General features: G+C 34.3%; 2 protein-coding genes and 2 long non-coding RNA genes across 9 annotated transcripts in view; 2 read left to right on the top strand and 2 right to left on the bottom strand.

Moving 5' to 3' along the window:
* The window catches only part of LOC112126314, a 96,991-nt gene extending 94,314 nt beyond the window's left edge, over positions 1-2,677 (bottom strand). For both annotated transcript variants that reach the window (XR_002909887.1, XR_002909886.1), the window contains exons 1-2: positions 2,575-2,677; positions 134-274 (exon numbers count right to left, since the gene is read on the bottom strand). This is a non-coding gene — a long non-coding RNA (uncharacterized LOC112126314). The remainder of the gene's footprint in view (positions 1-133; positions 275-2,574) is intronic.
* A 63-nt stretch (positions 2,678-2,740) lies between these two features.
* LOC106673886 (N-acetylgalactosamine kinase) lies at positions 2,741-7,267 on the top strand. The gene is made up of 7 exons (XM_014406263.2): positions 2,741-3,140; positions 3,195-3,384; positions 5,968-6,076; positions 6,137-6,294; positions 6,481-6,621; positions 6,683-6,918; positions 6,983-7,267. The coding sequence occupies exons 1-7, from the start codon at positions 2,821-2,823 to the stop codon at positions 7,203-7,205; spliced, it is 1,377 nt and encodes a 458-aa protein (XP_014261749.1). The 5' UTR covers positions 2,741-2,820; the 3' UTR covers positions 7,206-7,267.
* A 3,413-nt stretch (positions 7,268-10,680) lies between these two features.
* The window catches only part of LOC106673755 (cold shock domain-containing protein E1), a 29,024-nt gene continuing 13,908 nt past the window's right edge, over positions 10,681-25,796 (top strand). Inside the window, exons 1-8 of one of the 4 annotated variants that reach the window (XM_014405967.1) lie at positions 10,681-10,784; positions 17,778-18,607; positions 19,348-19,516; positions 19,594-19,773; positions 22,056-22,261; positions 22,323-22,530; positions 24,813-25,042; positions 25,236-25,497. In XM_014405967.1, coding sequence (XP_014261453.1) covers positions 18,366-18,607; positions 19,348-19,516; positions 19,594-19,773; positions 22,056-22,261; positions 22,323-22,530; positions 24,813-25,042; positions 25,236-25,497 — 1,497 coding nt within the window. In that variant the 5' untranslated portion in view covers positions 10,681-10,784; positions 17,778-18,365. Of the gene's footprint in view, positions 10,785-11,478; positions 11,669-17,777; positions 18,608-19,347; positions 19,517-19,593; positions 19,774-21,667; positions 21,763-21,974; positions 21,987-22,055; positions 22,262-22,322; positions 22,531-24,812; positions 25,043-25,235; positions 25,498-25,796 lie in introns of those variants that run through there. The other 3 variants (XM_014405968.2, XM_024225178.1, XM_024225179.1) reach the window with 3 other exon arrangements.
* On the bottom strand, positions 13,894-21,489 carry LOC106673760. Of its 2 annotated transcripts, XR_001341428.2 has the most exons (6): positions 21,312-21,489; positions 16,133-16,305; positions 15,845-16,061; positions 14,549-14,785; positions 14,256-14,481; positions 13,894-14,031 (listed from the first exon to the last, which is right to left on the bottom strand). It is a non-coding gene; the product is annotated as an uncharacterized LOC106673760 (long non-coding RNA). The 2 variants fall into 2 exon arrangements; XR_001341427.2 differs by having other exon boundaries at positions 15,845-16,305.

Here is a 25,796-nt window from a genome sequence, read left to right as displayed (position 1 = left end):
TTAGTAGAATGGTAAAAAAAATATGAAAGTCTATTACTCTTGGTTAAGTAACTCTGTACAGAAAAGGTGCTTCGGCTAGGTATAGGATTGTCAAATATAATAGCTAATTATTTTGAAAATACTAAATTCTTACCTTTTCAACCAATGATGAGGCACTACACTCAACAATGTAATCACGGAGTTTGCGGCTTTTTTCTGCATCATATTGGAGTTAAGGAAATCCCATCATCATCGATATGTCACTACTCGAGGACTTGGAACATATCACAATACACTGCAACAAAAAAAGAACAATAACATTAAGCCCTCCTGAAATATATGCACGATGCAGAAAAATAAATAAAAAATGTAGAAATTAAAGAAGAAGAAATTAAGCGAAAAAGAAAAGAAAGAAAAAACAAATAAAATTAAAACCAAAAATTAACAGGAAATATTAATGGTATGGAGCCCCGGTTAATTCCTCTAATAGGGTTATGGCTAATTGGTATAACAAAGAAAAAATATAGATTTTGACATCCTAAACTCTCTTCGAATTGACAGTCCAAAATCATTAATTTTCCTGAAGGATCCTGCCTCCTCAATTGGTAAAAATATTTTAAACGTTCTTTTATAATTTTTAATTTTCCCTAGGATTGAAGACTATTCTTACTCCTATCTTCAAGAAAGGCTCCAAGACCTAGCTCTATTCCATCAATCTAATGAAAATACTTTGAAAACCTAATACTCAAAAAATTACTTATATATGACAACTTAAATAAATGCTGAAATGGCATTGAGTCATTTATTGGGTTTGTCTTCACTCGTGGGTTTGTTGAACTACTGGCATTGGACCATCTTCATAGATAAATTAAAGAATGATCACTGAAAATGGTGCAATGCCAAAACATTTGAGTAGTTGATCAAACCGTCGAGTGAATAAGTGACCCATTACTGGTTCAGCGTGAGTTCACTGCATCGTAGACCAATACTCAGCATCAATTCTAACTTAAATAAAATTATTCATTCCACTCAGCAAGGCTTTGTCTTAAAATGTTCTGTTTTTACAAACATGGTGCAAAATGTCCTTTTCAAAAAACATGGACTCAAACCTTCCAACTGATATATATACTTTGACTTTTCCAGGTCGTTTGATAGTGGACAGGCTTTTAATTTACAAACTAGAGGGGCTTGGGATACACGACACTTTCCTAAATTTCTTAAATCATACCCATCTAACAGAAGTTTTAAAGTCAAGGTTGATCAAGCATATCCTGATTTCTATTCAGCTCACTGGCTTAGCAGGATTCTGCAAGGATCAATCCTGAGTCCAATTCTATTCTTCCTTCATACTAGTGATACAAATGACAAAATTCACTGTGAAATTGGTACTTTCACAGATGATACCAAGTTGCCCCTTGACTTTAAATGAGCATTGATAAGATTGACTAGTCGCTACTTTGTGGTTTTTAAATACTCAGCAGACCAAAAGTTGAGGGAATGCAATTTTTTTTTTTTTAATTATTATTTCATCTATAGTTGGAGAGAAAGGTTGCACAAAAAAAGGGCCATGGGTGATGGCCCTTTTTATACCAGTCAGGAAAAGAAAGCCTGTCTCTTCAATTCGTGTTCAATATAAACCATTAGCCAAGATCCGATACAATAGTGCAATAGACAAAAGTTAAGGAAAAAATTGTTGATTTTAATAACAATATTTTGCGTAATTCTCAAAAAATTATTAATTTATGAGTCCATGGTTAATTTTTAGCATTCCTGCTTTTTTAGTATCAGCTTAAATTTGAAATAGGGTCTTGATTTCATGTTTATTATTTAAAATGTCTTAATGGCCTTATGTTTTTCCGTGTTATTCAGAGGACTTGTATTTTTTGGAAGAAGGGGATCACGAAATAAAATTTCAGGGCCATAGTGGGCATCGAACTCATGACCACAGGTTCTACAAGCCAAGAGTGTTCAAGCTAGCCGTGCAACTACTGCAGTAAAAGCTGGATGCTTGATCCAAGTACATATTCTGCACACTGTGGATCCAGAGGGTTACAGGGAACTTTGTTTCACAATGAAAGAACAAAATACAGTGTAACATGTGATGTTAATAATTGAGGGAAGCGTGTCATTGGAAGGATGCAGAACTCTTGGCTGAAAATCTTTAGGTGGGTGGTTACAAAAAGTCTGGGAGTTAGGGCAACTCATTTTTATCGGTTTACCACTGCATCTCTCTCCTCTCGGAAAAACCAGCGCTCAGTCTTGGCAGGCCTGCCTCCCCCTTATTACCCTTTGATTTAGCTAGGTTAACGGTGAGATTCCATTGATCGCAGCATGACTTCAGAAGACTGATTTCTTTCTGAACCCGACAATACTATCTGCTACTAAAACTATACGTTAAAATTTTAATAACAGTATCTCAACACGGAATCCAAAATCCAAGGTTGAAGGGAGGTCAAATGGAATAGGTGTGCAGTTGTATCAAAAGAGGTTATAAAGTTGCAACTTTATAAATTAGACATCTAAAGAATTCATAAATGTTAGTAATTTTTGTAAAGAATACTGTAAATAGATTGTTTATGGTGATAAAGTTATTACTTTTTAGTCTAGTAGTAAAGAAACATAGTAAATATTCCGATGAACTGTGGAAGTTTCAAGTACAGGTATCTCGGCGATAAGCCTAATTTGTTAAATATGGTAGATTGGTAGCTATGCTGGACTGCCCTCTGCAGGACGATTGTAGTTGTTATCAATTATGATCACACTAAATGGTGGGGAGTTTGGAGATAAGGTCGAAGACCGGTTGATAAACCGTTTCGTTTCAGTCAGTGACTGTAGTTTGCGATGGTAGTCGTCGACAGAAGCGAATATCCTGAGGTGGTCGAGTTCCCGGTCGATGGGCCCTCCCGGGAGAAGCTGGATCGGCTCAGGACAACTTTCTTAGAGAAGTTCGGCTCGGAGCCCCAGATCTTCACGAGGGTGCCGGGCCGGGTGAACCTGATCGGCGAACACATAGACTACTGCGGCTATTCCGTCTGTCCTATGGCTATCGAGCAGGATATCGTCATCGCGGCCTCCTCTCTCTCTGGTGACGGCCCTTTCCTCCAGGTAACCAACACCAAGGAAGAGCATAAAGGTGCCTTGATACCCGACAGGGATTTTACGTGAGTCGATATCTATACCAAAATTACAGTTATAAAAATACATCAATTTTACAGAATTTCGATTGAACTCCAAGGCTGGGTGAGTTACGTTATGTGCGGTGTAAAAGGAGCAATGTCGGTGTTGAGTTCCCCACCTGTCAGGATGGTAATGGCTGTCTCTGGAACTGTACCAGAAGGATCTGGGCTTTCAAGTTCTTCGGCACTCGTTTGCGCTTCATTCCTGACAACTACTCATCTCAACAATGTACACCTTTTACTTTTATTTGTTAATTAATAGTAGTTGGTTGAATAGCTCTAGCACTGCTTTAAGACATACTGCTCCTGTAAATTCATGTGTTCAGAGTATGATCTACACAACATTGGGGAAAGTAACAAAATTACTCTTGTCTGCACATAAGGGTGCACAGAGCAGAGGGGGAACAAGAAATTGGCCAAGGAAAATTCAATGTGAACACCTGCCCTGAACCCTTTTGTGGCTTACCAAACTGCTAAAAATGCTGATTCATTAGACACTGGATTAAAAATAAGTCCTCCACGCAATGGGAATGTATCTCGGGACAGAGGCATGCAAAAATGTTTATCAAAGGACCATTGCAGAAACTAATAGCATCTAGGATGTGCTAGAACTAGAATAATAGTTGGACTGCTACTGGATACTGCAGACTCCGGAGGCATATGCATACACTCAGTGCCAGAAACAAACTGTGCAGATATTGCCAGGAAGAAGAAACATCGGAGCACGACATCTGATGGTGCAAAGGCCTATGTAGGCTGACATTCTTATCCATGGAGAGGAAAAGTCAGGGCCAGAAAGAAAAACCTTTGGGATCTGGTCAAAAGCCTCAAGTTAACAAGGAGCTGTATATTTAAAAGCATATAAAATAAAATAAATTGAAGATGCACAATAGAGCAATATTGGTCATGTTGCACAGGTCGTAAAGTGGCATTTTGTTAGGTGTAACACTAAACATATTTTTTTTTTTTAAATCTGATCTGAACTACCTAGTGTGTCTGGTTAAAAAATAATAATAATATTAATCAATTAGCATAAGAAAAAGGTGTTGAAAACTCATGTATAATTTTTTTTCGTTACTATTTGAATATTAATTTATATTTGTTAGTTGTAGTAGCTCTTCTAGATTTCATTAATATTGTCTGGGATGATATAGTTGGCTGGAAAGAGATTAAAACAGAGAGGTTCCAAAAACTAGCAGACATTGAAATAGTAGAGCTTTACAATAAGGAAGGACCATTGACCTCTTTCCATTGGGACGCATTGTATTGCATATTACCCTGGATAATTGAGGTTCCGCTATATGTACAATACAATAGGAACAATTTAAAATTAGAGAGAACTTTTTATCAGTAAGTTCTGTCATGTTTATATTACAAGGTCAAGTACTGAATGATTGTGAAATATACTCATTAAAATATGTCAGCATTTTTAATAATTGCTAACGTTTTTATAATGCAGATCTGTGAGTGGTGTACGTACATTGGGTTTGCAGCTACTCATATTGGACTATTTTTTTGAAAAAATTTTCTATTGGTACAAACTTGATCGGCCGATGAACCTCAAGAATATATAAAAACTTTCTCTCTATTCTATTCTATTATAATATAATATAGATAAAAACAAGATATGAGTATAATAATTCAAGAATTTGGATGAAAATCGACATGAGGGAGCTGCGTGGCTAGCTTATTAGACTATTGGCTTATAGATCACAAAGTTGTGGGTTCGATTCCCATTGTTGCCTTTAAACTTTATTTCACACTCCTTCCTCCAAAAATAATAAACTAAATAAATAAACTAAAAAAACAAGGCCAGCCATTAACATTTTTTTTAATTAACCTAAATTGACCAATGTTTCAAATTTCAGTTCATACTTAAGAGGCAGGAATGTTAAATAAAATTAACTATGCACTAATAAATTAATAATTTTGTGAGAATTATAAAAATATATATAATATATTATACACAACACACATTTTTTTTTTAACCAGTTGTTCAATAATTTGTTGAAGTTGTGAAGACTGGTCAGAAATGATTTTTTTTTTTTTACATTTCTGACCAATCTTCACAACTTCAACAAATTATTGAAAAATTGGTTTAAAAAAAAAAAAATTTTAAAGGTTGGTCAGAAATGTAAAAAAAAAATCTTTAAAAATAACCCCGATATAACAAAGCAAACAGTAGCCATTAATAAAGATAAATATATGCAAAACTTCAACACAATTTTAAATGACACAAACACAAATAACATACTGAAATCTGACCCCATGTTGTCACTTATCAAACACACAATAAAATCTCACACTTCAACACAAAGAAATGGACATGCACACATATAAATCTCCCCAGAATAATTCACCCACATCCCCCAAATTGTATGGAGCTGTCAAACCCACAAACCCTGGTATGATATTCTTTGAACTTTTTATAGGTATTTCCCTGCCTTTCTTTTCTATTTTTGACCACTATCTGAAACTTGTATGAGATCGTAAGATTGATGATATTAGGATTTAGTCCCACAGATCTACCCCATCGAATCTTTGGGCTTCTCTTACGGTGTGCAATCCATGTTAAACTTTGGCCAAGAACTACTCATAGATATGACTTCTTTGGAATGCTTTATTTCTTGATTCACAGGGTTAGAGCTGTAAGATTTAGCTTCTTTTTCCTGGTTAATACACTGTTTAGACCCTTTCAGGGTTATATTTCAGTCTAGTCTTTTTGCAATAGTTTGACCATAGTCGTATTTGTCTCTGATTATTATGACCATGTTGTCTGCTTGCTCATTGTGGTTAGCTTACGTAATTTCAGATGAAGTTGAACAAGACAAAATTGTCAGAATTGAGTGCCTGCTGTGAACGGTTTATAGGGATGGAAGGAGGTGGGATGGATCAGGCTATAGCCTTCTTAGCTACAAAAGGTAAATTGCTTTAATTCCCAGATATTTTCTTCTTTTTCAGTGATAATACCTTTTTATCAGGCTGTGCTAAACATATTATGTTCAACCCCGTGAGGACGCAGGATGTTAAACTCCCACAAGAGGCTGTATTTGTAATCGGTTCTAGCCTTGTTAGGAAGAACAAAGCTGAGTCTTCTGAGTACAACACAAGGGTTGTCGAATGCAGGCTTGCTTCGCAAGTAGGTTCTTTAAATTTTGATTATAATGTTGAATGCTATACCTGGTAATGTGCTAGTTTTAGTATAATAATTTTGACCAAAAAAACTCTCCTTTACATACGTTTCTTTATTTTGCTGTGAAAATGGATTTTACTGGAGAATTATAAAACTTACAACATGTGCAAATCCAACTACTTATGATTTTAGTTAATAGCAAAGAAATGCCATTTGAACTGGAAGGAGATAAGAACAGTTGTATCAGTTCAAAATGCTCTTGGAGTCTCTTTAGACGAGCTGTTGGACCTTGTTGACAAACATCTTCACAAAGATCCTTACACAAAAGAGGAAGTTAGTCTTTTAGAAAATACAATCACTATGACTTTTAGTTTAAAAACCATTTTAATTTTAGATTTGCAAAGAATTAGAGGTTGACGAGAAAGAGCTGAATAATGTGAGCCTCACATCTAACACACTGTCGTTGACAATGTTTAAACTTCACCCAAGAATAAGTCATGTTATTTCTGAAGCTAATCGAGTTAATCTTTGGCTTAATGAAGAATCTATTGAAGGTCTGGGCCATTTGATGAACAAGTCGCACCAGTCGATGAGAGATTTGTACGAAGCGAGTGACCCCGCTTGTGACAAGTCAGTCCCTTTGGTTGTTTCTACCCAATGGAAAAATAAATTATTATTTTTTATTTTATTTTAGGCTTGTTGAAAACGCCCTATCGGCTGGAGCTCTTGGTGCAAGAATAACTGGGGCAGGATGGGGAGGATGCGTTGTAGCTCTGACAACGGCAAATCACGTCGATAAATTTCTCAAAGAACTGGAATGTTCATTTTACTCGAACTACCAGGGACCCATTGACGAAGTCCTGTTCAAAACAGAACCTCAAAACGGTGCAAACATTTTTAAGTCAAAATTGTTTTAAAGCACAATGGACTGTAAATTGTATTTTGGTCAAACATTCCAATATAATAATTCACAGTGTTATGTGAAATAATAAATAAATAATAATTAATAAATGCAATTTTTTTATTTATTTTTGTGTATATTTTAACCAAATAGGATATGTATGAAGTATAGAATGTACTTTTTTAATGCAATATTGTATGTTTATAGAAATAATAATAATTATTAATTTATTTGATTGATTATTTATTTTGAAAATTGGACAACAATTTTCTTATTTAAGAACAAAAAGGTGAATAACATTAAACTTTATGAAACTATTTTTTGGCTGTAATATAAAAAATAGACTACTATATGTTTGTTTTATATTCTTTATTTTTTTCGGACATTTTCAAGCTCCTCTCAATTTGGCTCTAAAGGAGAAATACTAACAAAACAGATAAATTACACCTTCGATCAAAAAGCGAATGCTATAAGGGTCAAATTGACAACATTTTTTGTCAAACCCTGAATCAATGTTGCTTTGAATTTCGGGTATCCAATCCATCATTCGATAATATTGATAAGAATTTTCCGGATGTTGTAAAACAGTCAGTATTTTAGATATGGACTAATCGGGACATACTAATTGTTCAGTCATCAGAATATTATTGTAGAAATTACAGTATAAAAGGATGTCACTAAATGAATATAAGTCATTAAAATACCTATAGGATTGAGTAACATTTAGGTTTAACTCGATGTTTCTGCCAGAATGTTTAATGTTGGATAGAAAATAGTGGACAAGCCATTGAAATTCCAAAAAGTCAAAGTTTGCACCTACATAGACCTTCACAAAAATATAAATGTGTATTTTTTAAATAAAAGTACACGTTTATTGTTTTTGTGAAGGTCTCTGTAGGTGCATCGACTTTTTGGAATTTCAATGACTTGTCCACTATTTTCTATCTAACATTAAACATTCTGGCAGAAACATATTCCACCATCAACCCTAAACACACTCAGTGCTGGAGGGACAGTGGTGGTGCTAGATTTCACCATCACCCATCACCTCTCACACTAACAAATACACGCATTCAAACAAAACACCTAGAATATGACTATATAAAAAAATAAAATAAAAACTATCCCTTCTAAAAATGGAACAGGGGACTCAGAAATCGACTGTCGTGCTCGAGAACCATTCGTAAATCCAGCGGCATGCCTACACGCTTTCTATATAGAGACAAGGCATGATGCATTTATTATGTGAAGCTGGGTCCCTAATATTCCCCAGAAGCCAGATGCCCAGGAGATCAACGCTACCGTACCAATGGGGTTAGGCTCTCCAATGGGCTATCGACAGCTAGGCCACTTCAGCCCAAAATGCATTCGAACTATAACCTAGCCTAATACTAATTAAATTAGATAAGTCAGTCGCACAAATAAATACATTCATACATAAAAATACATTCATGCATTGCACTCATTCTGATTAGTCGGTGGAGTACTGGAGTATTCCAACATTGACCTATACACAGTATTAATAATCTAACCTAAATTAGGGTCAATGAGGTACTTTTATAAATATTCCACCATCAACCTTAAACCCACACACTGCTAGAGGGACGATGGTGATGCTGTATTTTACCATCACACTAATAAATACATGCATTAAAACAAAACACATAGAATAAAACTATACAATTAAAAAAAAAATCCCGTCTTAAATTTGGCACCATGCCTACATGCTCTCTGAATGGAGTCAAGGCCTACATGCCTCTATTATTTGGGACACAAAACACCATTCTCTGAAAAGGGGCACCTGCATGGGCTTAAAGAATATATTCAGTCTTTCACCACAAAAGGTTGTCACTCCGCAATATGCTGACCTTTGTGTCTATAATCGGGGAGTTCACCCACCCCGTTATGTGGCCGAGTTGTTAGTATCCCCCTTAAGACAAACGCCCATAAAATCATCACTTACCTACCAATAGGCTTAGGCACCGATGAGGGCTATTACAAGCTACATTCATGCAATGCACTTATCCTGATTAGCCGGTGTAGTACTAGATATTTCTCCATCGACCTATACACAGTATTAATAATCTAGCCTAAATTAGGGATGATGAGGTTCTTTTATAAATCTTCCGCCATGAAAACAAACTCAAACTGCTGGAGGGGCGATGGTGATGCTGTATTTTGCCATCATCCGTCACACTAATAAATAGACGCATTCAACCAAAACATAGGATACAACTATGTTAAAAAAAAAAACCCATGTCTTCTGAGAAATGGAATGGGGTATCAAGAAACAAACTGCCGGGACAAAACCATTCTTAAATCCAGCGGCATGTTCTTTGTGCCAACCATTCTCTGCATAAGGGGCACTTGTGCGGGTTTAATGAATATATTATTCTCATTATTGTTTTGTATTGCGACTGAAATTTAAAGCTAAAGTTGTTCAAGAATGTGGTGACATAAGATTAAAGTTTGTTAAATTTGAAAGTAGTGTAGCCCATTATATTTAGTGGTCTGATTGACCAAATTACTTCTTTCAATTAATTATACTTTTTATCAAAAGTATTGGTTGAGATGAAAAAGTTAGCGACATGAGCGGGTTTCAAACACACGACCTTCGGCTCAATATGCCACCGCTATCGTGACTTCGATCCTCTCGGACACCCACTCCCCATCTAACCTACAACCTTTTGAAGTCATGATAGTTCAAGTGGCTAGATGTATGGCGGTGTATTGAGCCAAAAGTCAAGGGCTCATATCCGACTCGTGATACTAACTTTTTCATTTCAACCAAAACCTAACATAAAAAGATTAGTTAATGAAAGAAGTATGTGTAACATGGAAGTGTAGTAGATGGCCGAGGGAGGAAGTCAAAGTAAAACTTTCTTTCATAATCGAGACTTCTATTGTTGTTTTGTATAGTTTATTACATGATTATTATTATTTTATTATGTTTATAAAACTAAATTTACTACTAGTATAGTAAGTACTAGTATAGTAGTAAAGGGGCTTCAAGCCCCATTTGTACCTTTAAAATAAGTAAATAAAATCAAGTTTATAGTTGCAAGTCACTGTTTTGTTAATCAATTTAGCTCATTTCTTTCACTGAAGGTGTTCGGAGACTTTTTACTGTGTAAAATAGAAAATAAAGGAAAAGCTTACCTCTGTCGAGATCGGCCATTAACGATCAAATGGCATTTCCAATTTCCCGCCATATTCATGATTGAGCATGATTACCGTCGATCAGGAAAAATAAGTGCATCTTACAGCCAAATAGGCTTTTTTTATATTAGTAACAATTTGATTTCGTTTTTTTTTAACTTTTCTGACCTTTTGGTATGTCCAGAGGAAAGTGGTCCTCAAGAAGCCAATGCTGACGGCGAAAGGGGCGAATTTTCAACCGAGTCTCCCTCGCTGTATTTTCAGACTGTCGAGAACTGTTTCATTTTTTAAATTTAGGAATTTTTCCTCTACCAGCACCGTCCATTTATCCGACCATGGTACGAAAATTAATTTTTCTCGTCCTTTTCACTAAGCTTTAGTATTTTGTGTTGACACCAAATATGGCGGCATGTCGTCAGTGCTCTGCTGTGTTGTGGTAAGTGAAAAACTACTTTTTGGCCGTTTTTAAACTCCTTTCGGCCAATTTTCGACTAGAAATAATATTAATAAAGTCGAATTCGAGTTTGAAACGTTTCCATGATGAAGGGGCCGGTCTATTATCGATTTCCACTAACATAGTTTTGATTAGTTTACCCCCCCACTTTACATTAAAAAAATCTTTTTTTTTAATAAATAATTTAGACATCGGCTACTCATTTCTTATTATTTGTTCATGTTTTCGCCTCGCTGTATTATATATTTTGCTCAATGTTCATCAGGTCAGTTTTTCTAGTCACGTTTTCTGACTAGGTCGCTCTTCGACGTAGAACAAGAGGTCACAAATTAAAAATTTGTATTTTCCTTAATTCGAACATCTTCCTTTTTTTATGTTAACAGTTTTTCGCAGTACGTTCTCTGTTATTTCTGTCGGATATTGGAGAGTCGGCTTTCTCCGGCGCATAATCCCTATTTTCATTCCGCATTAAGGCTCCGGAAATAGTTAAAATTGAGGATATTGAAAATTCATACGACCGAAATCGTTCTTTTCTTTAAAAAAAAAAAGGATGATTAATATTTGTTTTTAGGTAGGACGTAAATTGTTAAAAGGACGGTCAGCCCCCTCCGTATCTGTACAGACGTGTCTTTTCCTGTTTCCTCATATCGAATCCGCCTGTAAAATAATCATCATCAAGCCCTTTCGTGCATGTGTCCCACAGAAATCCTTCAGCTATCAACTCGAACCACAATTAATTAGATTTATTTAACTTGGAAAAAGTTAATAAATAACTCGGATCTCGTATTCGAATGTCGTACGAAAGAATACTCGGCCTCTCATCTACTATTGTGTCTCCATTCAAGTCACCTGATTGACTTTAATTGGTAAATACGTAATTTCTCCCTTATCTCATTTTTAAACGTAAAAAATCAAGACTTGCGTTGAGGTTAGGACAGAACCCTCAGTATTTAATTTGTATTATTTTTATTGTAAAGTTAAAAAGTTACAAATGTTAAGAACTTGCCTGCAAGGCAGGATTGGGCTGTTCCACCTACATGACTGTTAGTCGTTCTGCATGAATTCTGTAAAACACCCTTTACATTTATAAAACAATAATTTATATCAAATCAATTAACGTTTGACAATTAAATATTCTACTATTTAGTGATGAGGTTGTGGTCAGGGTTGTGGGTGTTTCTTAATCCAAAGACAAGCTTACGCCTAAAAGATTCCTGGAGAATGACTTCAAATAAAGTTGAAAACTTGGCAGAACTGTCTTTGGATTGAGAACATTAACGCTGGCCATAACGTCGATAGCTACATTACCATAATTATAATTGTTAGTCAATACTATCAATAGTTTCAATTACTTATTCTTTTTATGTAACGTCTTGGTTGAGATGAAAAAGTTAGTATAGCAAGCAGGATTCGAACCCACGGCCTTTGGCTCATTACGCCGTTGCTCTAACTGCTTGAATCAATTGTGAAGTCACGTGAAGTTCAAATCCCACTTGCGACACTAACTTTTTCATCTCAACCAAAACTTTACATAAAAAGAATAATTAATTGAAATAAGTAATTTGGTCAATTAGTCCACTGAACATAAATGGATTACTATCAATAATTAGTTAATATGTGCACTTTAGGAATAAATAATGTATATCTACTATCATCATCATCCATGGTGCTACATTCTGCTACGAGCGCCAGTCTCATTGTATCAAATAACTCCAGTCAGATTAATATAGAAAAAACACAATTTATTGAAAAAAATCAGATCATTGTTAATGGCAATACACCCCACTTGCAGGAGTCAGTCTCCTTGCATAAAATAAACTCACTGTTTAAAACACACCGTTAAACCTGCTCTAAATCAAAACCTAATGTTTTACTGAGAAAATAGTGGAAAAAAACCTTGTATTTGATTAGGGAAGAATTTAATTTTGAATAGCACCATCATCATCAGTGGCTTTACATTCCACTTATAGGAGTCAGTCTCCTTGCATCAAATGAACTCAGAAAGTACTTTATGTAAAAAGCACAGTTAAACTTGCTCTAAATCAGAGTCTAATGTTTTACAGAGAAAATAGTGATAAAATCCTTGTATTTGATTAGGGAAGAATTTAATTTCAAATAGCACCTACATCATAAATGGCTTTACATCCCACTTATCAGTCTCATTACTTCAAATAAACTCAGAAATATTTATTTGTCAAAAGTACTGTTGATCTAGCTCTAAATTAAAATATAATGTATTACAGATAAAATAGTAAATTTCTTGATTTAATTGGGGAATAATTTAACTTCAAATAGCACCATCAATTTCAATGGCTTTACATCCCACTAATCCACAGTTTCCTTGCTTTGAATAAACTTGGACAGAATAGTATATACAAAAGCACTGTTAAACTAATTCTAAATCAATTGTTTTACAGATCAGTTAGTAAATTCCTTGATTAAACCGTTTCATCATATAAAGGTCAGACTCCAAGCACCAAATAAACTTGGACAGAATATCAAAAGCCCAGATAAACTAGCTTCAAATCTACATCTAAGGTTTTATATTTTAAATAATAATTCCCTTCATTTTATTGGGGAAAATTTTTAACTTCAAATAGCACCATTATCAGTGGTTTTACATTCTAACGGGCATCAGTCTACTTCCATCAAATAAACATAATATGTACAAAGCTCTGTTAAACTAGCTCCAAATCAAAATCTGTTGTTTACAGATTAATTAGTAAAATCCTTGATTTGATTGGTGAATAATTTCATTCCAAATAGCACCAACATCATCAGTGGTTTTATATCCACTTGCAGGCGTCAGTCTCCTTGTATCAAATAAACTCTGTCAGAATAATATATAAAACCCACAATTAAACTTGCTCTAAAGATAAAGTAAATTCCTTGATTTGATTGGTAATGATTTATCCCAAATAGCACTACTAGCGATTATTTAATTAGTTATATGTTTATTATTAATTATTATTTCCAGTTTTTCTTCTCAACCATCTTTGCATAACCACAAGCAATGACACTACAGTCTTCTTCCTGGTCCTTGGCTTCCATTTATCATAAATACTTGGACAGGATAACATTAAAAGTCCAGTTTACTTAGTTTTAAAATGAATCTTTTTATTTTACAGATGACGTTAAAAGTTACTTGTTGATTTGATTTGGGAATAATTTAATTTCAATTGTGCCATTATCATCAATGGCAGTACTGAACTGCCTGGCCCCTGGTTTCCTTGAATCATAAGTACTTGGTCAGAATTATGTTAAAGAGTTTAACTAATAGTATTATTTACACGACATATTACAGATGAAATTAATAGTAAATTTACTTTTTTGGTTGGAGAAAAAATAAGGAAAGTAATACATTAATATTTAAGATATACATTCTGTAAGTAAAGTATAAATAAAATCATCAAATTGATAAATAAGTGTTGGTCAAAAAACATCGATAATTACCTTCCTGTTAATTGTGTGGATCGTACAGCTGTAAGATGCCACAATTTTTGTATAAGGGCAAATAAATTAAAAAAAGGAGTTGTAAATGTAGTAGTTATAAGTTCAGATAAGATTTGCTCTCAGGGACTGAAGTCACAATGGCTCAGTGACAATCGGAGTAGTGACCAAAAGACAGGCTTTCACATCCGTTCCTCACATTTCTTAACTGTTTATATACACCATCTACCTTAAAAAAGTATACATAAAATCATCAATTGATAAATGATGTTCAAATAACATAGATGAATACTTACTGATAATTTTGTGGATTGTACGAGCAACTACCAAAAGCTTAGTATGATGTTAAAAGAAAAAAGGAAAAAAAAAGAGTTTTATATTTATAAGGTTGAAATGAGTAGATGAACTCTCAGAGACCAAGTCACAGAGGATCAATGACAAAATATAACGAGGGCTGATCTGAACGTTGGCTTGAGTCTCACCCATGACACATCTTTTCATCTCAATTGTTAATTGTTTGTAATACCATATGCCTTAAAAAGTATAAACAAAGATAAATAAAATCATCAATAAATTGGTATATCACTAATCAGTACAAAAATAGTATTTTTGAGTTCAACACTGATAGTCTAGAACAGGGGTCGCCGACCTTTTTCGGACGGCGGGCCATTTTCAAAATAAATTTTTTTATGCGGGCCGCACATTCAAATCTAACTTAAATAGTGCTTTTATATCATATACGAGTATAAATATTATTATGGGGAGTGGGGATTAAACTTGCACAGTAAAATAGGTTTCCCACTATGCTTCCGTTAGCGCGCATTTTTGTCACCAGCCACATTTCGGCACGCTCACGCTCTAAGTTTGTTGATTTTTCCTAAAATTATATTGGGCTTTGGCGGGCCGCGCAAAAAGTTGCAAAGGGCCGCAGGTTGTCGACCCCTGGTCTAGAAGTCTAAGGGCATTTTTTCTTCGTTTTAAAGTTTCAATGCATCATACTTGCTTAATAAAGAACTGTGGATGAGGCATAGGCTAATTGTCCAATTTATTTTATTTATTTATTTTTTTGGTTCGTTTTCAATTCAAAACTTTAATCCCCTTTCGTTGAAACTTCTAAGCATTAGATACGAAGCTCTCTTGTTTGAATGACAAGTTAAAAGTAAAAACGTAGAAATTGCTTGACTTGACACAATTTGTCAGAAATGGTTCTTTGCATAACCAACACAAGTTTACAGAATAGGGAAAATATTGTGTAGATTTCCAATTAATTATTCTTTTTCATCTCAACCAAGACCTTACATAAAAAAGAATAATTAATTGAAATAAGAAATTTGGTTAATTAGATCACTAAACATAAATAGATTAATACTGTAGATTGTTGAAATTAGAAGGTGTTATACTGCATCTTTCAAGAGCTGTTATGACTCCAACTTATTTCAAATGTTCAATGCTCTGTCAAAAAACATGTTAAAAATATCAGTTTCTTCCTCTTTATTTTTATATGTTCTGATATTTCTTTGCTTTCAAAATTTGTTTGATTTTTAGATTGCCTATGTTAAGTAGATTTAAATTGTTTAGTATACTCAACTTACCTTCTTTTCTAAAAGTTTTAACTGATTGTATGGATAATTCCATATGCCACAGGTTCCAAGAAGGTCCTATCAACAGTTTAGAAACTAATCCTTTCAAATGTATCCACTTGTTCATTTCTGTCAATTTATGTTCTGGTACCTGGCGATGACTGTTTTATGTTCATATTTTGTTTAGTTTCAAAGATATTTTCTAGCTAATAATTTTAGCTGGGCCTGTCTGACATTATAGTTACTCTTTTATTATATTTTTGTTTTCTGTTTATACTCAATTGTCATCTTTCAAATTACTTTTACTTGCCAAAAACTCTTGCCATTCTAGATCCTTTATTGCACTTCCTCATTATAATTTCCTTTAATGGAAGGCGTTTTCTTCATTTTCCATTTTCTTTTATTACTTTGGTGGGTTCTCTCAACAGGACGGTCCATTTAATCCTTAATTTTTCTGTAGTCCCTTTTTTTGACTGTAAAACAGAGACATTTAAAAAAAATGAATTTGTTTGTTTGTGAACTTGTGCTAGGAGTTTGAAATTTGTTGGTCTAGTTGCCTTATCTCGTCTTGTCATAAATCAACGGGTAACTAGAGATTCCATTTAAATTGATTTACATTTCTTTCAAGAAGTGCAATAATTCAAATACATGGAACAGCAAACCCAACTTGTTAACCACATGCATGTATGTGGGAAGCTAAACCTCTCACTTCTCCTAGCCCACCGGTAATTACAGCTTTTCTAATTTAATAAATTACCAGCAGGATTTGAGAATCCCTGGGTATTATCAGTCTGGGATAAATCTTATCTCCCACTGAGGGTGGGTAGTCCAGGTGCAATCAACAGCTAGGTCATTTCAGGCCCCAATGTTTACAGATCTCTCGTATTCTTAAATCCATTCTTTTTTATTTACAGACCATTCATTCAGGCTGGTGGAGGACTATCGTCCTCCATGGCCCTTTAACTACATAACTAATCTAATTGAGAGTTTATAAGGTACTCAATATTCTGCCATTGGGCCTCTCACTTTACATGTTCACACTAATACATACTTTGACTGTCAACACACACAATACTATCAGTACTATGTACAATAAAACAACCCTCTTTCCTGCAAGAATCAGAACGAGGTCCCAGATACTCGCTGTCCTGCTAAATAAAAATTCTTGTCAGGTTGCATTTCTTTGCGCTCTCTATATGGAGCTAAGGAATAGCAATTTAAAGTGGGACACATCAAGCAACCTATGTTTACATGCCGAATATATACTTGGGCTTTGACCCAAAAATTGGCATACGTGTGTCAACCTTCCTTACCCTATTCTTAATCAGGCCAGGAAGAAGATGTACAGTAGTATATTGAAATTTTCGGATCTTTTGAATATAAGGGTGTTTGAGATGAATGTATGGCAAAGCAGACCAGACCAAACAACAGTTTTTTAAGATGAGGAAAACAGACTCTAAAAAAGCAATTTGAAGAATATATTCTGTTTTATCAAAAATCCCATTACACAAAATAACAAACTAATTTTATTGCAAAAGCTATTGTGCATCTAATAGATTCAAGGTGAAGAAAATCCGTCTATCTTTTCAAATTGTTCAAAAGCAACTTCTTTCTAGAAGGATAAAACCTGAAACAACTTGAAAATATGCTAAATATAGTATTGTCATAATGAATGACCTCTAAACCTCGGTTGTCTTTAATTATGTGTGTACCTTGATTTAAAATTGTTTGCAGTTTGATGGATTTTGTCTGAAAAAATCATCCATTCTGGTATAAAGCTCTTTAATTGTTTGTGAAGCTTAATTCATGTTTAGTCAGCTAGTATTTATTTGAACCTGCTAGGTAAAAAATGTTTTTGTAAAAAGAAAGAAATTAAGAAATTTAATATGTTTTTTTGTTTTAATAAAAAATTGTATATTTAAACAAAAAAATTGTTTTGTTTCAGCTTGTGTAACTGTTAGAATAGGAAACGTTAAAAAAATTGAAGCAACGATCAAGAATTGCAAAAGAAACGACAAAACAAAAAACAAAAAGGACAACACAAACGAACCCAGCAAGCATTGAAGACATCTGAGGATTAATTAACCAATTTAGTTTCTAGTTAATTTTACCAAGACGTCAAATTCCTCACTTTACAATTTCAATTTAAAGAAATTGTATAAAAAGAAAGCTTAAGTGTTAAATTTGCTTTTTCTTATGTATTATCTCTTAGCGATAAATATAAAGGAAGAGAATAATATCTTGTAATTGTTAATTTTCCCTCTTGGCTTTCAGCCGAGGGGATTTTGTGAACCATATAAGATTGGAATAGTGGCTTTATTTATATTTTAAGGAAGTCTATTCTGTGATAAATTATAAGTGACGATTCTAGTTATAATAACGTGTGACAAAACTATAATAAAAATAATATAAAAAAAATAAAATAAGTCCTTAAGAGAAACAAAAAACAAAAAAAATAAAAATAATATAAAAAAAACAAAAAAAAAAGTTTTAAGTTCTAATTTAAGATAAGTAAAATCAACCAAACTCGAGAATGTCAAACAATCCTCAGTGGAAATCTTTCCAGCCGCCAAATCTATCAGACACTTCGATCATAGACTTCAAGCCAATGCGGGGTGGAGGTTACCAACGAGGGTACAGCGATTCTTATGATCCATTAGTGAAGGACATGGCTAATAATTTATTTTCGCAATCGCACAACTTCAGTAATTACAATGTATTTGGAGGAGCAAACAACTCGAGCCAGCCGAGCGATAATTCTACAATGGGAGGAAGGTAAGCGATTAAATTTTCATTGATATTGTTTATGCAACTACCTCATAAGTATTTACATCAGCAGTTTTAATGGGCATACACAACTAATTACATTTATTATAATAACTCATCAAATGTTATGCATGTTGCAACCATGAACTAAATTAATACTTTCATTTTAAAATTTTATAAGGCAAAATATAAAAAAAAAATCTTTCTAACTGCCACAGTGACTTCACTACATACTTATTCTAAAGAGAATTTTCGTGTGATAACTAATTAAAATGTATATAACTATGGAGTGTTCGTATGTACTTTGTACTTGTTACATAGTACTTAGGGTGTAACTTGTTGAGGTAAGCCACTTACACATGTGAGACAACTTGCTTCACATTTCAAAGGCTTCTCCTTATTCAGGCCCAGAAACATTTTGGTTTTTGGTGTCTGACTTCTACAGTTAAAAGAAAGGCCTTGTAGCGTAGGGTTTTATGAAACAAATCAGCCAAGTTCATAAAACTTCAAGTTTAATGCAATTCAAAGCGATTCGGGCTTCCTCTTCAAAATTGTTAAGAGTTCAAAAACGACCCTCTACCACGATTAGGACTCATTTTTATACTGTAGTTCTGAAGAGGAAGCCCGAAAGGCTTTAATATGCAGAAAAATTGACATTATATAATTGGTTTGTTTTATTGACTATAACCCCACACATTATCTGGATGTTTTTCTTTATTTATATTTTATTTTGTTTTCATTTTTTTCAGGTTCCCAATCGGTACTTTCATGGGTACAGAAGGTACAGAACTGTACAATGGTGATTCTTCTGGTTCAAACAATACGTTTAACATGAGCAATAATACTAATAATATTTATACAGATACGACACTTAATAATCAAGGCCCAAGGGAAACTGGTATTATTGAAAAGCTCTTGGTATGTCATCATTCCAATAGTATTTCTTTTACAGGTCAATTTTGTTTTACTTATGTGATATGTTCTATTTGTTCCAGCATTCTTACGGATTCATCCAATGCTGTGAACGCCAGGCACGTCTGTTCTTTCACTTCAGCCAGTTCGACGGCAACATTGAACATTTGAAAATTGGCGATCCAGTTGAATTTGAAATGACTTACGACAAAAGGACTGGTAAACCAATAGCAAGTTCAGTTTCAAAAATTGCACCTGAAGTGGTAAGTTTAAATTTTTAATCAATGGATCTCGCCTCAGGCATAAAAAAATTCTCTAGTATCAATTATTTTGGATTAAGATTAGGATTAAAGTAGGAGTCAGCCTCTTTACAACCTGTGCATCTCCATTTTGTCTAGAGCTTCTCGTTAAGCTTTTACCAGATCCCTGGTTTTTCAAGGACTCCTGAGCATATCCTTCAGGCCCGGACTTTTCGTTAGCAGTCTGTTATTCTAGTCCTAACAAGTCGTAGGTTTAATAGTTCTGCGGTGTTTCTATGATTCTTTGATGAAATTTTTATCTGTCCTAGGCTACCTTTCCATTAAACAGAATATTTATTTTTTATCCATTGTCTAATGTATCCGTGTTTTTGGCAGTTTGGTAAGCCACAAAAGGTTCAGGGCCTGATGTATCATCTAACTTTCCTTAGGCAATTTATCAGCCTCATCGTTTCCCTTTGTAATCAGACAAGAGTAATTTTGTGACGTAATGTAATCCTAAACAACTCTCGACATTACCACTGATGCGGTGTCCTCAGCGTCGCCTGGCTGTTGGTTAGCAATACCTAGCCTTTTAATCTCTTTGGCACAGTGTTCAATAGCCAGTCTTCACTCAAAAGACAGTGGCATGTTGCTCAAGGCTTGGGGTTCTTGGAGCTCCTTGGCATCACTTTCTTCGAGTCTGCTCTATCAGGTATTTTAATTTGAATTTTTTTAAAATCAAATCTGAATTTAGGGACTCTCCAGAGCACTGTCTGCCTTAGCCCAGATGGTCCACAGGAACCGAATTGGACCGAGTAAAATTCGGCCGTGTGTGGTCTAATATGACTGAATGATCTAGCAACAAGAGAAAGACTCCGTGTTCTGCTATTTAAGGCATGATTCCATGAAGATGGGTTTTTTCAGTCCCGCTTAGTCAAATTGTTGTTCGACAAGGGGAGTTAAGTACATATTTTGAGTTTTTTTCCATTTACTTCAACATAGACACCAAAAAACGTTCGTCTCATATAGCAGGAAGTGTCCAATAACAATAACATATCCACCACATCCATTTCGATTATTTCTGTGATTGGATTGGTATCTGTCAGCATGGTATCAGTGGTTGTTTGATCAGTTCCTCTGCCGAATGTCTGTTGATAAGGCCGAAGATGGCCAGATGAATATTTGGCCGTTAACGGTTTCAGTGGAAGGCAAGCCTGAAACTACTTGTTATAAGAGTTGGTATTATTGGAAAGTCCCTGATTAGCCTACAAATTGTTGCTTTGGCCTTTCCCTGGATTGAGATATGTAGTGGTAGTCAATTCAGAGGACTTCCAGGGCAGCAATTGGTGGTGTTTTGGATTTTTTTAAAAATAAATTCGGCACTTTTGTTTAGAATTCCTATTGTGTTAATTTCATGTTTTGTTCATGTAAAACTAATAAAAAAAAATCTAAACAACAATTAAATAGTTACACGATTACGTTAAATCAAATAGATGTTATCTGCGTATTATGAATTTGTCCTTTTAAATTAATTTACCACAAATTATAATGTTATTCCTTACTTGTTAATGCAACTTGTTCCAGTTATAACATTGCTATATTATAAGTTATCAATACGTTGTCAGTAATAAAACTGTAATTTGTGTGTTTAGGTTTAGACTGGTTTCAGGTTTAATGTGATAACCCTTTATTATAAGACATATCTTTATCATTAAAAATTGATCTTTTTTGGGAGGGTGAATTGAATATTATTCAATAATAAGAATTAAAATATATTAAAATGTTTGTCATAATTAATTTTCTTGTTACAATTATGTATTTTTAATGGCATTCTGTGTGACCTATAAATAGAGCAATTATTGCTAAATGATTAGGCAGGCTGTTAGTCAGCTGATAAGGAAGAGCTGAATAATGTTTATTGGAAAACTGTGCTTCAGTCTGAGGTTTCTTAGGCTTTTTAACAATTTCAGCAACATTTTATTTTATTTTGAGAAGTTATAGGACATGGAAGTGGTTGGTATTATTTAATTGATCACATTCATTGTCAATTTGAAGGTTGTTCATTAGAGCAGTGATGACTTTGTTTAAAATAAAAACATGATTGAAACATTTACAACCTCTTCTAAATTACTCTTTGTTTCGATTTAAATCAAATGAATTATTATAACAATTAATGTGTAAATTTGATTTTTGTTATATATTCTACGACAATTACATAAATTTAGAAGATGTCTGAGGTGTAGTATCCAGAAGTTTTGTCATAGTTTCCAGTGGAATTTTGTTTAAATTGGATTGTGCAATTGAAGGTTTTGAGTGAAGAGAGAGTAACTGGCACTGTAACTACTGAACTGCGCATTGACGGTTCGACTGCAGGTGGGGATGTCCAGGGGCGAATTTCATATGAAAACCGAGGCGAGTGCTTCTTTTTGCCCTACAACAAAGATGATGTCGAAGGGAACGTAACGCTTAGAACGGGTGACAAGGTTTCATTTCAGATAGCAACTAATCCAAGGTAATTAGGATGATATAAAATTTGTAGTACTCAAGTGTTACTTTGTTATTTAATCTTCTAGGGGTAACTTGGGTGCTACTCACGTTCGTCTTGAAAATCCAGCACATCCAGTGAAATATCAAGGTGTGGTCTGTTCAATGAAAGAGTCCTTTGGGTTCATCGAAAGAGCCGAAGTTGTAAAAGAAATTTTCTTTCATTTCTCCGAGGCGAAGACTAAAGAGCCTTTACAATTAGGGGATGATGTCGAATTCACAATACAAACAAGGAACGTAAGTACAAAATTTTCTCTGAGTTTTAATTTTAATTTTGTCATCAATTTGCAGATCTATGTTATCAGTAGTTTATCACAAAATCTCCCTCTTTCTCAACAACTTATTATTCTCAACGGGAATTATTTTCCTTTATTCACTTATGCTTCATCAACTTAATAGTAACATTTTGTTTTAGTTCGGTTTAGTTGACATTGTAGCCTGATCTAAGTTTTGACAGTTTTTTCCTTAGAAAAATCAATACTTGGTGTTTTAATGTTACCACATTATTGCAAAAAGTTTCTTGTTGAAACGATGTTCTGTAATATTACACTGGTGGAAAAATAATGCAGGTTTTGAAAAGACACTTAAAACTATTTTTAATTTTTATAAAATAAAGAAAATTTATTAGATATATTTTCCATCACAATCTTTACTACAGTTACCTTTGCTAACATATAATAAACTTTTTTTCAATTTCTTGGCAATATTTCTCTGCTGTGATAAGTTTCACCATAATTCAGGAAATTATAGTGAACAATCCCCAGCCGTACAGCACCAGTCACCATAACCTTTTTTCGGTGTAGATTTGGTTTCAGGAAGTGTTCTGGCACTTCATCCGTGTCCAACCACAGGCCTGTACACCTCCTGTCTTAATACAGAATCCATTTTTCATTGCACATGTTGTCAAAAGACAGTTAATTTTGGCCTGTCAGACCCAGCACCGAAGAAGTTGAGCCAAACCAGCCTATGATAGGCAGAACAAAATGATCAATAGAAATAATTGAAGTGGTTGAGTTCACTGAAATTCATTGGTTGTAAAGGATAGTTTTGCTCACAAACTGGTTTAAAAGCTGGGTTTCCATTGCGCTAAGAAATCACTCATGAACCAAACATGAGAATCACTCGTGAAATGCTGTCTTGGTTAACCATTTCCAAGAGGCAAAACAACTCACAACCTAGAGACGAAGCAAGATGAGGCTTTAGTTTGCCCGAGACATGCCGCTAAAACTGCTGCATGCTGCATCAGTTTTCTATCTTGGCGATGCTTTTTGTTGCCCTTTTGTCTTTGTCCCATTTTTATGTTCATTTCCTTCCACACATCCTCTTGTTACGAAGAGTTTTATCTTTAGCATCCCACAAATATCAGTAGGTGAGATAAATTTGGTAATTTCGGATAAATCGAATGCAGTCTTCCTGGTTCATTGTCCTATTAGAGACAAGTGCGTTTACACAGAGAGAAATAAACAATGTGAAAACACTTCGGTGCACACTGAGCTCACTCTGTCACTCCGAAACAACCTTACTTCAAAAGTTCAGTGATTTTCACGCAGTGGAAACCCAGCTTAATAGCTTTGGATTTCGGGTATTAAATACTCATTGTTAGGCTAAAACATAATTCATTTTATTATTTAGTACATTAGAACTATCCTTTCCGATCAGCAAAATGATCAGTAACGACCAAACTACTCATCTATTACAATTGACAGTGGAGTCTGTGAGTCGAGGTCTCATGTTGCCCAGGGTCAGTTGCTGGGTCAGTCTCCACTCACGCATTTGAATAACTCAAAAACCCGCGTGTGTAGACAGATCCAGTAAGTGACCTGTGTCGGTTTAACATGAGTACTCATGAATTGTTGATCACGATGAATCACTACTGTTATATTTTGTCTTGTTTGGCTTGACAGTATTTCTGAAATATAATTTCTTCGTATAATTCTTATTAAATAGTCATATCACTGTTGTACCGTAGAAAATTATTGGGCACGTGTAAATTATTTTAGGCAATGTCAAGGTCTTAAAGCCATAAGGTCTCGTTTATTGTAGGAGAAAAATAATGTTTAAAAAAATCGTTTGTGCGTGGTTATTTAGTGGCTCATTTGTATAATTTTCTTAAATTACATATGCTGTACATACATACAAAATATCAAATAGTATATTTCATTCGTAAAAATTACAGTGAAATTTCACATTTGATTTTTTGTTTTAAATTTTACATAAGGCCACAAACAAATGTTCTAATGAATGATTTTGCATTTGATTGATTAACCCACCTATTGTGGTTGTTGATTAAACATGCATTGTTGCAGGCTATGTACAATTGTTTTTGCATGCATGGCATATACATTCTTGGATGTAGAGAATGTAGAAAAAAATCCATTAAATTTAAGATACCGTTTGTTTAAAGTTGATTGAAATTGACTCTTGTCATCTGTTGATCTAATAATTTGTGTTTTATTGTAGTTTAAAGTTGTGCCTATAAAATATATCAATAAATACATAACTTATTGCAATTTTATTAGGGAAAAGAAGTTGCATGTAACATTACAACTCTCCCTACCGGAACTGTTGTTTTCGAAGATGTTTGCAATGAGACAATTAAAGGGCAGGTCTTGAAACCTATTGAAAGAGGACAACCTAGACATCAAAATACAGATTCGCTCCCTGGTAGAATTCGATACAGGGCTCCAGATCACAGTGAGGTGGAAGTCCCTTTTGGTGACAAGGACCAACAAGGAGATTTCACATTGAGGTACTCATTTTATGTATCTTATATTTATGTATGTTGACTACCCTTTGCTGAATTGAATAGATAGTTTAAAACGACGCTTCCACCAGGGTAGAAGAGGAGGTGTCGACGTAGTCAACATGTTAAAGATTTTTTAGTTTAATAACTATGTATATATTTGTACTTATTAGTACATAATGGCACTTGTTTTTTCCAGACATGGTGATTGGGTTGAGTTTAGGATAGCGACTGACAGACGTGATCAGCTCCAGAGAGCTACAAACATATCCCTCCTCCTAGAGTCTTTTGCGGTTTCTGGTGAACGGCGAGAGCAGGGGGCTATAGCTGCAGTCAAAGATAATTTTGGTTTTATTCGTTGTGCTGATAGGGATGCTAGGATTTATTTTCATTTTAATGAAGTTTTGGATGTAGATGCAAATATTAGTGTTGATCAAGAAGTTGAATTCACAGTAGTTCAGGTGAGGAATATTTTTTTTACTAATAAACTTACATAACTGTCTTGTTTTTGTTCTATAAAAATCAAGTTTTATTTTAAATATTTAATTTTTTTTTCTTTATAAAACTAGTGTGTAAAAATTTATTAATAGAAGTTAGATAAGAAAGCAAGATAAGTGACTCATTGACAAACTCAGGGTCAGCAGTTTTAGAATGACGACTTGTTTGTGAAATCATGATGCATAATAATGAAATCTAGTGAAAATTGATTTAATTACCACGCCCGTGTTACAGTGAATATAACGTTCATTGTTTATAATTT

This window comes from Cimex lectularius, unplaced genomic scaffold (assembly GCF_000648675.2).
Source record: "Cimex lectularius strain Harlan isolate CLEC.00 unplaced genomic scaffold, Clec_2.1 scaffold15, whole genome shotgun sequence".
Taxonomy (NCBI): Eukaryota; Metazoa; Arthropoda; class Insecta; order Hemiptera; family Cimicidae; genus Cimex; species Cimex lectularius.
This window is presented reverse-complemented; position numbering and strand designations above follow the sequence as displayed.

Coding starts and splice junctions, on each gene's coding strand:
- LOC106673886 (XM_014406263.2), top strand. CDS start 2,821: ATGGTAGTCGTCGACAGAAGCGAATATCCTGAGGTGGTCGAGTTCCCG. Junction 3,141..3,194: donor ATACCCGACAGGGATTTTAC/GTGAGTCGATAT, acceptor TCAATTTTACAG/AATTTCGATTGAACTCCAAG. Junction 6,622..6,682: donor ATCCTTACACAAAAGAGGAA/GTTAGTCTTTTA, acceptor TTTTAATTTTAG/ATTTGCAAAGAATTAGAGGT.